At 42.4% G+C, this 13,577-nt stretch overlaps 1 protein-coding gene across 4 annotated transcripts in view; it reads right to left on the bottom strand.

Annotated features, from left to right (window-relative positions):
- Positions 1–13,577, bottom strand: part of SEC24A (SEC24 homolog A, COPII coat complex component) — a 51,276-nt gene that overhangs the window by 550 nt on the left and 37,149 nt on the right. For 2 of the 4 annotated variants that reach the window (XM_031666460.1, XM_031666461.1), the window contains exons 9-13: positions 11,162–11,274; positions 9,443–9,561; positions 4,767–4,822; positions 3,488–3,694; positions 810–930 (exon numbers count right to left, since the gene is read on the bottom strand). In XM_031666460.1, coding sequence (XP_031522320.1) covers positions 810–930; positions 3,488–3,694; positions 4,767–4,822; positions 9,443–9,561; positions 11,162–11,274 — 616 coding nt within the window. Of the gene's footprint in view, positions 1–809; positions 931–3,487; positions 3,695–3,724; positions 4,394–4,766; positions 4,823–9,442; positions 9,562–11,161; positions 11,275–13,577 lie in introns of those variants that run through there. The other 2 variants (XM_031666462.1, XM_031666463.1) reach the window with 2 other exon arrangements.

Raw genomic sequence — 13,577 nt, 5'->3', positions numbered from 1 at the left:
CCGGGTTCACGCCATTCTCCTGCCTCAGCCTCCCAAGTAGCTGGGACTACAGGCGCCCGCCACCTCGCCCGGCTAGGTTTTTGTATTTTTTAGTAGAGACGGGGTTTCACCGGGTTAGCCGGGATGGTCTCGATCTCCTGACCTTGTGATCAGCCCATCTCGGCCTCCCAAAGTGCTGGGATTACAGGCTTGAGCCACCGCGCCCGGCCAGGAATCAATCTTTCTTTAACTTTCCAAGGTAAACTACTGTCAGAAAGGATATTTCATTCCCTTTTTTTGAGACAGAGTCCCATTCTGTCACCCAGGTTGGGGTGCAGTAGTGATACCATGGGGTTCACTGCAGCCTTGACCTCCCCACCTCAAGCACTCTTCCCACCTCAGCCTTCCAAGTAGCTGGGACCACAGGTGTGTGCCACCATGCTGGCTAGTTTTTTATTTAAAATATATATATATATATATATATATATATATAAAATTTGTAAATACAGGGTCTTCCTATGTTGCCCAGGTTGGTCTCAAACTCCTGGGCTCAAATACTCCTCCTGCATAGGCCTCACAAATTGTTAGGATTACAGACATGAGCCATCATACCCTGCCTGCATTCCTTTAAATAGTAGCATAGAAATTGCTCTATTACTTAATGTTCAGACTAGAAGACTATAAGGTTTTTAATAGACTAAACTGACTGACTAACTCTCCCAAGGACATATATATTCTTTGACTTTGTCCTATATTTAGAAGACTATCATATAAGTACCATTTTGATATTCATTTAACAGAAAAAAAAAAAAAGATTACAAAGAACTTACCCAGAGAAGCCAAGTCAGAATACTGTCCACTGAGAAGGAATAAGTCAACGGCTACTTGCTGACCAGAACAGTCCAAGGCTAATTTCTTATAGAAGTCAGTGGATGGTGTCAGGTGTATATCCTATTTATAATAAATTACAAAGAGACATTTAAAAAAATCATTACATTGTCATAAAATCTAAATACACGTCTACATATATCATGATGTTAACAACAATTGCAATTATTTCTGGGCATTCTACGAAGTCCTTTTCCTGTATGGTACTACTTGGTTTTTCATTAAGAAGCAAGTACTGCTTAGCAATTTTCTGTAAGTTCCAGCCAGGCGTGGTGGCTCACACCTGTAATCCTAGCACTTTGGGAAGCCGAGGTGGGTGGATTGCTTGAGCCCAGGAGTTTGAGACCATCCTGGGCAACATGGCTCTATTTATTTAAAAAATATATATATATACACACACACACACACACGTTTTTTAAATTTTTCTGTATTTACTTTTAAAAAGAAATATATTTACTATAATAATTTCATAGTTGGCAAAGATTTTTTTATTGTAACTAAAATCTATTAAATGTTCAGAATGCTGGAAACTGTTCTAAACAATTGATGTATAATACTTACTTAGTCCTTTCAACTACCCTAAGAGGTAAGTGCTATCATTATTTTCTTTCTTTTTTTTTTTTTTTTTTTTTTTGAGACAGAGTCTCGCTCTGTCACCCAGGCTGGAGTGCAGTGGCCGGATCTCAGCTCACTGCAAGCTCCACCTCCCGGGTTCACGCCATTCTCCTGCCTCAGCCTCCCGAGTGGCTGGGACTACAGGCGTCATACATGCGCCCGACTGGTTTTGTATTTTAGTAGAGGCGAGGAGTTCACCCGTGATGCTCAGGATAGTCTCGGTCTCCTGACCTCATCCGACCTCCCAAACTGAGGATGAAACAGGCTCCAGCGCTCGGCCTTTTGAGACAGAGTCTCCTCTGTCACCCAGGCTGGAGGGCAGTGGCATTACCTCAGCTACCTCACTGCAGGCTCCTCCTGCCGGGTTCAAGCAGTGCTCATGCCTCAGCCTCCCAAGTAGCTGGGACTACAGGTGCACACCACCACCCCCGGCTAATTTTTCTGTGTTTTTTTTTTTTGTTGTTGTTTCGAGATAGAGTCTCACTCTGTTGCTCAGGCTGGAGTGCAATGGCACAATCTCAGCTCACTGCAACCTCCGCCTCCCAGGTTCAAGCGATTCTCCTGCCTCAGCCTCCTGAGTAGCTGGGATTACAGGCGTGTGCCACCATGCCTGGTTAATTTTTGTATTTTTAGTAGAGACAGGGTTTCATCATGCTGGTCAGACTGGTCTCGAACACCTGACCTCGTGATCCACCCACCTTGGCCTCCCAAAGTGCTAGGATTATAGGCATGAGCCACCATGCCCGGCCAATTTTTGTATTTTTTATAGAGATGGGGTTTCATCGTGTTGGCCAGGCTGGTCTCGAACTCCTGACCTCAGGTTATCCACCTGCCTCAGCCTCCCAAAGCACGGTCTTACAGGCATGAACCACCACACCCAGTCATCTTTTTTGTTGTTGTTGTTTCCCAAGTTGGAGTGTAGTGGCACGATCTCATTGCAGCCTCCTGGGTTCAAGTGATCCTCTCACCTCAGCCTCCAGTGTAGCTAGGACTACAGGCTCTCAGCATCACACCTGGTTAATTTTTTTGTATTTTTGTAGGGACAGGGTCTCACTATGTTGCCCAGGTTGGTCTCAAACTCCTGAGCTCAATCAGTCCTTCCAACTCAGCCTCCCAAAGGGCTGGGACTATAGGCATAAGCCACCACACCTGACCCTTTATTTTCACCTTATATATAAAGAAACAAAAGGGTAAAGAAATTAATTTTTCAAGTTCCCACATGTAATAAACAGTGAGAATAGGCAGTCTGACTCCAGGAATGATATAATACCCAGTATAGTACACAGGTCTCTCTTTCATCTTTTGGGAAATACGGGTCTCAAAAACTTTAAAGTTTATGCACACAAGGTGCACACAGCACCTTGGCCATCAATGTGCCAAATAAGACTATTATTTTCCTTTTCTTTTTTTTTTGAGATGGAGTTTTGCTCTTGTTGCCCAGGCTGGAGTGCAATGGCGTAATCTCAGCTCACTGCAACCTCCGCCTCCCAGGTTCAAGCGATTCTCCTGCCTCAGCCTCCTGAGTAGCTGGGATTATAGGCATGTGACACCACACCCGGCTAATTTTGTATTTTTAGTAGAGACGGGGTTTCTCCATGTTGGTCAAGCTGGTCTTAAACTCCCGACCTCAGGTGATCCGCCTGCCTTGGCCTCCCAAAATGTTGGGATTATAGGAATGAGCCACCACGCCCAGCCAAATAAGACTATTCTTAACTGGTCAATCAGGTTCTCTTTGTCCCTGTCAAGCATATGCTGTTAGTCTCCCAGACTATTTCTCTGAAGGCAGACTGAATTGCTAGTGGCCTGCTAAAGATATTAAAAATTAAAGAAGGATGCATCAGGTAGAGAAAAATGTAACAAAATAAAAACGTCTACATAAAAGTTAATTTCCTTATAGTCCCTCCTCCCAACAATTGACAAATAAATTTAAAGAAAAAACAAGCTCTGTGGTCACAGAGGTGGAACACCAGCAGAAACCTTATCAGACATTTCATGACTCTCTAACCTTAGCAGATGACCTGTGGTTTGGTTCCTCTCGCGGTTTCAGGGCTCCCACTCCAAGAGTTGGGAGTTGTGTTTGAAAGACAGACATTCGACCACCAGTTGGAGACATCAGCTTAAAGGCAGCCAGCAGTGCAGGACCCAAGGCACTCTGGGTCTCCAGAGTCTTAGTAAACATTTGTGGCAAAGTTTTCAGTAAATCTTGCACGAGCTTATAAAATAAAGCAAGAAAACTCAAGAGTGTCACAATTAAAAATTTTTTTCACATTCAGTCAGTATCTAATACAATAGACAAGACATTGAGTCATGATGATGGTCAGAGAGTCTACAGACACTAAACAATGAAGTTGGTCAGATGACAAGAAAGCCATTTTAAGTCAACATTATAAATTGGCAAGCAAGACAAATCAAAGTTGGGGCCTTACAGTTCTTGCACATGCAGTAGTCCAGCAAGACTATAAGTCCAAAATGTATCCAAAAGAACCATCACAGTTCAGAGATTTGGTATATTTTAATGCCATGAAATATGGCCTTCTCCATCACCTCTACATACTTTATTCTTTTAAGTACCAAAGTGAGTTTAGCTGTTCCCTGTTGCAAATCTAATATATCCAGTAACTTTGTCAACTAGTAATAGCACTACAAAAGAGAAACAACTACCTTTACAGGTTAGGTTGTACAAATAGAGTTAATGGGGAAAAAAATACTTCGCACTATGGCACAGTCACCATTGCCAACAGCAGAGACCATAGACTTGCTAGTTAAAATGTTACCCCTACGGCATATATGCATGTACAGGGTAGACAACATCCCCCCTTCAGACACATTCTGTTCACCTCTCACTGTATTATCTCATGGCAATTTCCAGGCAGGTAATAAGAGTTTCTTCTGAACTGACCCCAATGACACTCTGTGAATCAGAAAAGCAAAGGGCACTGAAAGCAGCCTACCTAATGTGCTTCTATGTAGTGACCAGAAGCTTTATCTCAGTAACCCTCCCAACTTCCCAAATGGCTGGCAAGACAGATTTCCTTCAGGTGTTCCTCCTTTATGGAATATGCTTATTTTCTACCCTACTACAAATAACTTGCTTCATTAGACTTAAAAATGATCAGCTCAAGGTGGAACTCAAGAGCTGTTCATCTAATTATAAGAGCAAATATAAAATGCTACACATCTTAGAAATGTCACAGAAATAATAAAAATTTTACTTAAAGTTCATTTCAAAAACATATTCCTTCAATATTTCAATTAAACATGTCAGGTAGGAAAATGTGCCTTACCTCTTTACTTTCATTTAAGTTTACTAATAAGTTCTCTGGCATAGGTATAAAAACATCTGAAAGAAGAAATACATATTTATTTTAAACAAAACATAATAATTAAAAATGTTCCAAAAATACAACACTAATGCAATTAACCACCCCTTCCTTAAAAATAAGCCACCTCCTCCACTACTGTAGCACTGTTTACATGTGTCCAAAGAGCCACCAAAAAACCACAATGATACAGGTATCTACTGCAAATTTTCTGCTTCTTGTCTGCTACCTTGTAAAAGGTATAGCCTCCCAATTAGAAAATATTTATCTGGGCTGGGTGCAGCAGTACACGCCTGTAATCCCAGCACTTTGAGAGGCCGAGGTAAGTGAATCACTTGAACTCAGGAGTTTGAGACCAGCCTGGGCAACACGGTAAAACCCTGTCTCTATAAAAAATACAAAAACGAGCCAGGCATGGTGGTGCATGCCTATAGTCCCAGCTATGTGGGAGGATTCCTTGAGCCCGGGAGGCTGAGGCTGCAGTGAGCCAAGACTGCACCACTGCACTCCCAGGCTAGGCAGGAGGTTGAAACCCTGTCTCAAAAAAAAAAAAAAAGAAAAGAAAGAAAAAAAGAAAATATTGATCTGTACTCACTGAATACGGGTTTGTGTAAGTGCTATGCTTCTTAGGCTAAAGATAATAATTTACAATTCTGCTTTGACCCTTTTTTTTTTTTTAAATGGCTAGCCCTGGAAGCCAGCCAAAGATACACTATTGGCATTGAGACATCTTTTTGACTAACATGACACACAAGAATGCTGTCTTTATAAGGAAGCCATACAGCTCACCAATAGCTCTGTCATTCACAAAGCATATGCTTTCTTATAAAGAAGGTCAGCCAGGCACGGTGGCTCATGCCTGTAATCCCAGTACTTTGGGAGGCCGCGGTGGGCAGATCACAAGGTCAGGAGTTTGAGACCAGCCTGACCAATGTGATGAAACCCATCTCTACTAAAAATACAAAAAGTTAGCCAGGCATGGTGGTGGGCACCTGTAGTCCCAGCTACTTGGGAGGCTGAGGCAGGAGAATTGCTTGAACCCGGGAGGTGGAGGTTGCAGTGAGCTGAGATGGCGCCACTGCACACCACCCTGAGGGACAGATCAAGACCCGTCTCAAAAGAAAAAAAAAAAAAAAGGCCCACACCAGTGCCTTTAAAAAGGGACTACGGGCCAGGTGCGGTGGCTCATGCCTATAATCCCAGCACTTTGGGAGGCCGAGGCGGGTGGATCACGAGGTCAGGAGTTCAAGACCAGCCTGGCCAAGATGGTGAAACCCTGTCTCTGCTAAAAACACAAAAATTAGCCAGGCATGGTGGTGGGCGCCTGTAATCCCAGCTACTCGGGAGGCTGAGGCAAATAATTGCTTGAACCCAGGAGGCCGAGGCTGCAATGAGCCGAGATTGCGCCACTGCACTCCAGCCTGGGTGCCAGAGCAAGACTCCTTCTCAGCATCACGAGTAAATAGAAAAAAAAAGAAAAAGAAAAAGAAAAAGAAAAGAAAAAAAAAAGGGACTATGGAGGCTGGGCATGGTGGTTCATGCCTGCTGTAATCCCAGCACTGTGGGAGGCCAAGGTGGACAGTTCACTTGAGGCCAGGAGTTTGAGACCAGACTGGCCAACATAGTGAAACCCCATATTTACTAAAAAATACAAAAAATTAGCTGGCATAATGGCACACACCTATAATCCCAGCTACTCGGAAGGCTGAGGCATGAGAATCACTTGAACCTAGGAGGCAGAGACTGCAGTGAGCCAGTGAGCCAAGATTGCGCCACTGCACTGCAACCTGGGCAACAAAGCAAGACTCTGTCTCCAAAAACACAAAACAAAACAAAACAAAACAAACAAATAAAATTAATGGGACTGCAGCCAGGCGCGGTGGCTCACGCCTGTAATCCCAGCACTTTGGGAGGCCGAGGCGGGCGGATCACAAGGTCAGGAGATCGAGACCATGGTGAAACCCCGTCTCTACTAAAAATAGAAAAAATTAGCCGGGCACAGTGGCGGGCGCCTGTAGTCCCAGCTACTCGGGAGGCTGAGGCAGGAGAATGGCGTGAACCCGGGAGGCGGAGCTTGCAGTGAGCCGAGATTGCGCCACTGCACTCCAGCCTGGGCGACAGAGCAAGACTCCGTCTCAAAACAAACAAACAAACAAACAAACAAAATTAATGGGACTGCAAAATCAAGCAAATCAGAAGGTATGCTAACTGCCCACTTCAGATGAGCCTCTCAGGATTCACATTTATTCTTGCTTAGTAATTCTTCCTTAGAAAGGGAGCAAACTGGGCAGAGAGTGGTGGAGGATTACAAGGTTAATCACTTTCTACATTTCTATAGTTTCTTTTTACAAAAAAATAAGGCCTGGCCAGGTGTGGCCCATGCCTGTACTCCCAACACTTTGGGAGGACGAGGTGAAAGGACTGCCTAAGGCCAGAAGCTTGAGACCAGCCTGTGCAACTTAGCAAGACCTTGCCTCCACAAGAAATTTTAAAAATTAGCTGGGCATGGTAGTGTGTACCTGTAGTCCTAGCTACTTGAAAAGCTGAGGTGGAAGGATCACTTGAGCCCAGGGCTTCAAGGCTGCAGTGAGCTATGATTGCACCACTGCGCTGCAACGTGGGAGACAGAGTCTCTGTCTTTAAAAAAATAGTAATAGCCAGGCGCGGTGACTCACACCTGTAATCCCAGCACTTTGGGAGGCAGAGGCGGGTGGATCACCTGCGGTCAGGAGTTCAAGACCAGCCTGGCTAACATGGTGAAACCCCGTTTCTACTAAAAATATAAAAAATTAGCTGGGCATGGTGGCACGCACCTATAATCCCAGCTACTCAGGAGGCTGAGGTAGGAGAATTGCTTGAACCTGGGAGGCGGAGGTTGCAGTGACTGGAGATGGTGCCATTGCACTCCAGTTTGGGCAACAAGAGCAAAACTCCATCTCAAAAAAAAAAAGTAATAATAATGATAACTCCCTATTGATTGCCCTTCCCCCCCAGCACCTGGTAACCTCTATTCCATTTTCTGTCTCTATGAATTTGCCTATTCTAGGTATTGTATATAAGTGGAACCATACAATATTTGTCGTTTTGTGTCTTGCTTATTTCACTTAGTATGTTTTCCAGGTGCATCTACATTGTAGCACGTGTGAGAATTTCATCGTTTTTTTGAGGCTGAATAATATTCCATTATACGTTTTTTTTTTGTCCTTTTTTTTTTTTTTCTTTTTTTGAGATGCAGTCTCACTGTTGTCCAGACTGGAGTGCAGTGGCACGATCTGGGCTCGCTGCAAGCTCCACCTCCTCCCAGGTTCATGATGTTCTCCTGCCCCAGCCTCCCGAGTAACTGGCGCACGCCACCACACCTAATTAATTTTTGTATTTTTAGTAGAGACGGGGTTTCACCATGTTGGCCAGGACGGTCTCGATCTCTTGACCTTGTGATCCGCCCGCCTCAGCCTCCCAAAGTGCTGGGATTACAGGCGTGAGCCACCGCGCCCGTCCCCATTACACGTTTATACCACATTTTGTTTATCTATTCATCTGTTGATGACTACTTGGGGTGTTTCCACCTTTTGGCTATTGTGAATGATTGCTATTGCTATAAACAATGATGTACAAGCATCTGCTTGAGTCCCTGCTTTCAATTTTTTGGAGTATATATTGAACGGTGGAATTGCTACATCATGTGGTAATTCACCATTAACTCTGAGGAACTGCCAAGGTATTTTACATTCTGACCAGCAATGCACCAGGGTTCCAATGTTTCACAATCTAGTGGCATAAATATTTGCCCCTGTTTTATACTTATAGCTCTTAAGTTTAGGTCTTTAGTCCATTTCAAGTTAATTTTCTTCACATGGTATAAGGTAAAGGTCCAACCTCATTCTTTTGCATAGGCAGTACTGCCATAACTATTTGTTGAAAAAACTGTCTCTTTTCCCACTGATTGGTCCAGGCACCTCTGTCAAAAAATCAATTGACTGGCTGGGCCTGGTGGCTCATGCTTGTAATCCCAGTACTTTGTGGGGCCAAGAGAGGCAGATCACTTGAGATCAGGAGTTTGAGACCAGCCTGGCCAACATGGTGAAACCTCATCTCGACTAAAAATACAAAAATTAGCTGGGCATGGTGTTGCATGCCTGTCTTCCCAGCTATTTGGGAGGCTGAGGCAGGAGAACTGCTTGAACCTGGGAGGCGTAGGCTGCAGTGAGCCAAGATCGTGTCACTGCACTATAGCCTGTGAGACAGAGTAAGACTCCATCTCAAAAAAAAAAATCAATTGACTATATATGCTAGGCTTTATTCTGAGCTCTCAATTCTATTTCTTTGCTCTATATGTCTATCCTCAAATACTTTTTGAATGAATAAATGGGAAGAAGGGGGAAAAAAGCCTAAATTTGATCTGAGTTCTAACATTAACTTGTTTTTGTTACCTTGTTCAGAATTCATGTTGTCTCCATAACCCCCATTTCCTCTTCCATAAAATGAGAGATTGCACTGAAAGACTTACAACTCCAACAATCATGATTTTATACTCAAGATTTTCCTTGACATAGTACAAACAACACACATCCAATTTGTCAAGTAATAAAGAAATATTTCTAAAATTGAAAAATTATGAAAGTAGTTCAATAAATCTATACCTTCAATATCTGAAACTATTAGCATCTGAGGTTGAGAGAGACCTTCTTGAAGACTGTAGAAATGGATTGTACTGTCAAATGTTATGAAGCCAATTTTTGTTCTAGTGTTGCCAGGAAGCCTAAAGACAAATTCAGAAGACTATTTTATCAAGTTTTAACCATATACAAATATACACATAAAATATGTCCTAAGAGTTACATGAAAATATCTAATTCAATATTATAGAAATTGGCCCAACACAAACAAATGTTTAAACCACTCAATGTTTACCATGAAAACATATCTGACTCAAAGGGAAAACACTACACATAAGCCAAACAATAAACAAAAAACAGCCATAATACAACAATCCAAAACCAAGTATAGCTATGTAAACTTACATATAATCACTTAGGAAATAGTAGGTTAAAAATACTGAAAACTATTAATGAAATTTTGCAGATGATTTTAAGTTATAAAGCATGCTTCAAAATATTATGATACAGAAACTGTAATATTTAAGAACAAAGAAGAGCAAAAGCATCTATTTTAAAGAACTACAAATAGGTGGAACTACAATTATATAAGGGGAAGAGCAAACTGTTTTTCACTCTTGTTCATGCATGGGTGAGTCAGTGACAATCTCATCAATTCACAATCCCCATTCACAATCTATAACATTAAAAATATAAATACTGGCAGGAACAAGAATGAGCTTTTCACCAAAGTGAAGGAGTTACTCCACTTGTGATGAAATTTAGCCTTCTATATGCCTCCACACCACACACAAGCACTATACTTCATTACATAGAAAGGTCACATTAACTTTGATGGGTTACACTAGGTCTCTAAAAACCACTGGAAATAGTTATTTTAAGAGACTTAAGACACTTGATGACCAAATGCAATGACCAAATGCAATATGTGTATACTGTTTAAATTCTTACTCCAATAAACTGACAGTAAAAAGGCATTTTTTGGCCGGGCACGGTGGCTCAAGCCTGTAATCCCAGCACTTTGGGAGGCCGAGACGGGCGGATCACTAGGTCAGGAGATCGAGACCATCCTGGCTAACACGGTGAAACCCCGTCTCTACTAAAAAATACAAAAAATTAGCCGGGCAAGGTGGCGGGCGCCTGTAGTCCCAGCTACTAGGGAGGCTGAGGCAGGAGAATGGCGTAAACCCAGGAGGCGGAGCTTGCAGTGAGCTGAGATATGGCCACTGCGCCCCAGCCTGGGCAACAGAGCGAGACTCCGTCTCAAAAAAAAAAAAAAAGGCATTTTTGAGACAACCAGGAACAAAAAATAAACTGGGTATTAGATCATATGTGGAATTACTGCAAATTTTGCTTGATGCTTTAGTATTATAGTTAGGTATAAAAGTTAATCTTGAAGTATGTATAGGTTAAACAGTATGCTGGCTGAAATTTGCCTTAAAATACTCAAGGTGGGAAAAGGTATATGCATGAAAGGGGAAGGATGAGATGAAGCAAGAAGAGCAGAATGTTGAAGATGATGAATCTCGGTGACCGGTGCCTGGAAGTTCATTACATTATTCTTCCTACCAACTACAGGTTTAAAAATAATGTTTCTAAGAGAAAGTGAGGCCTAAATTAACAACTGATTTAGGTGGAGTTTTAGAACATAATTATACAACTTTTTTTTAAATTTCAAAAAAATTACTTATTCATTTAGAAAATACTATTAGTTTCATATTTAAGCTGAATTGAGAAACTTACAAATCCAGATTGTCTAACAAACTCTGGCAAACTGAATTCAAGTATCCAGTTTCGACTGCATTGTGAGACACATCAAATACAAAGAGATACACTGGAGGCTGAGGTGGTCGTAACTGAAGAAAAAAAGATCTTGTTAAGTATATTTAACAGGATTAAGTTTAAACTTATTTGCTGGGTACACATACAGCAAAACAATTTAAAAAGCATTTACAAATTGAGTAGAGATTCTAATAAACATGCAAAGCTATACGATATTGTTTATAGATGTATACTTAAAAATGACTCTGTGATTGCGATAATTCAGAAGAGTGTTTTCTCTAGGACAGGAAGGGGAAGAGATGTAATCAGAAGGGCTTGTGGCCAGGCGTGGTGGCTCACACCTATAATCCCAGCACTTTGGAAGGCCAAGGCAGACAGATCACCTGAGGTCAGGAGTTCGAGACCAGCCTGACCAACATGGCGAAACCCCCATCTCTACTAAAAATACAAAAATTAGCCGGATGTGGTGGCGGGCGCCTGTAGTCCCAGTTACTTGGGAGGCTGAGGCAGGAAGATCGCTTGAACCTGGGAGATGGAGGCTGCGGTGAGCCAAGATTATGCCACTACACTCTAGCCTGGGCGACAGAGACTCCATCTCAAAAAAAAAAAAGAGAAGGGATTCTGGGAGTATTAGCAAGGTTCAATTTCTTGGCTTGGATTATACTAACAAAAGTGTTTAGTTTATAATGATTTGGTAACCTGAATATTTATGTTTTATTGATTTTTCAATATGTGTTGAATTTCACAATTTAGGGAAATTATAGCTCTGAAAGTTACAAGTTAGCTTCAGCTGGTTATTTAACCAACAAATTACAGTCAAATCTCATAAAAATGTAAGACTAATTTTTTTTGTTTGCTTTTGAGGTGGGGTCTTGCCCTGTCCCCCAGGCTGAGTGCAGTGGTGAGATCTCGGCTCACTGCAACCTCTGCCTCCTGGGTTCAAGAGATTCTTGCCTCAGCCTCCTGAATAGCTGCGATTACAGGCACACGCTGCCATGCCCGGCTAATTTTTGTATTTTTTTTTAGTAGAGACAGGGTTTCATCATTTTGCCCAGGCTGGTCTTGAACTCCTGACCTCAGGTGATCCGCCTGCCTTGGCCTCCCAAAGTGCTGGCATTACAGGCATGAGCCACCGCACCCGGCCAAGACTGTATTTTAAACTTCCAAATCCAAAGATTTGTTCTCAAGTCAGTAAAAAGCATCAAATAGCCACAATCAGAACTGGGTATGTAGTATACAATCTTCCCTTGGTATCCGCAGGAGATTAGTTCTATGATCTCCCACCTCGAATACCAAAAATCTAAGGATGCTTAATTCACTTACACACAATGGTATATTATTTGCATATAACCTATGCACATCCTTCTGTATACTTTAAATCATCTCTAGATTTTTAAAGTAATACCAAATACAACACAAATGCTATGTAAATAGTTGCTATGCTGTATATTAAAATTAGTATTTTTTTTTTTTTTTTTTTTTTGAGACGGAGTCTCGCTCTGCCGCCCAGGCTGGAGTGCAGTGGCCAGATCTCTGCTCACTGCAAGCTCCGCCTCCCGGGTTCACGCCATTCTCCTGCCTCAGCCTCCGAGTAGCTGGGACTACAGGCGCCTGCCACCGCGCCCGGCTAGTTTTTTGTATTTTTTAGTAGAGACGGGGTTTCACCATGTTAGCCAGGACGGTCTCGATCTCCTGACCTCGTGATCCGCCCGTCTCGGCCTCCCAAAGTGCTGGGATTACAGGCTTGAGCCACCGCGCCCGGCCAATATTTTTTTTTTTTTTAAGAGAGAAGGTGTTGCTTTGTCACTCAGGCTGGAGTGCAGTGATGCAACGCAATCATAGCTCACTGCAGCCTTGAACTCTGGGGCTCAAGCGATCCTTCCACCTCAGCCTCCCAAGTACCAGGGACTACAAGCACACACAATTCCTGAAATTTTTTGCAGAGATTTGGGTCTCGCTATGTTGCCCAGGCTGGTCTCGAACTGTTGGCTTCAAGCAATCCTCCTGCCTTGGCTTCCCAAAGTGCTGGTATTATAGGTATGAGCCACCATGTCTGTCCTATAATATTTTTTACCGTGTTTTTCTGAACATTTTCGATCTGTGGGTAGTTGAATCCACAGATGCAGAACCCATGGATACAGAGTCAACTGTACTTTTATATATTTTTGTATGAATCACTTGCCAAATCCACACAACCTGTCCCTCAAGAGATAAGACAGAAAGGAGCAAAAACCTTCTGCTATAGGAAAGTTTCTAAATTTAAAGGAAGCAATTTTTGCAAAGCATGGGTGATAAAGGGAAACCAGGAAGGTAAACTTAAAAGAACAAGTGCTTCTTTTTTTTGTTGTTTTAATCCAATAAAAGAACACCTACTCTG

Source organism: Papio anubis, chromosome 5 (genome assembly GCF_008728515.1).
Source record: "Papio anubis isolate 15944 chromosome 5, Panubis1.0, whole genome shotgun sequence".
Taxonomy (NCBI): Eukaryota; Metazoa; Chordata; class Mammalia; order Primates; family Cercopithecidae; genus Papio; species Papio anubis.
The sequence above is the reverse complement of the archived record's forward strand: the minus strand, read 5'-3'. Positions and strand labels throughout refer to the sequence as shown.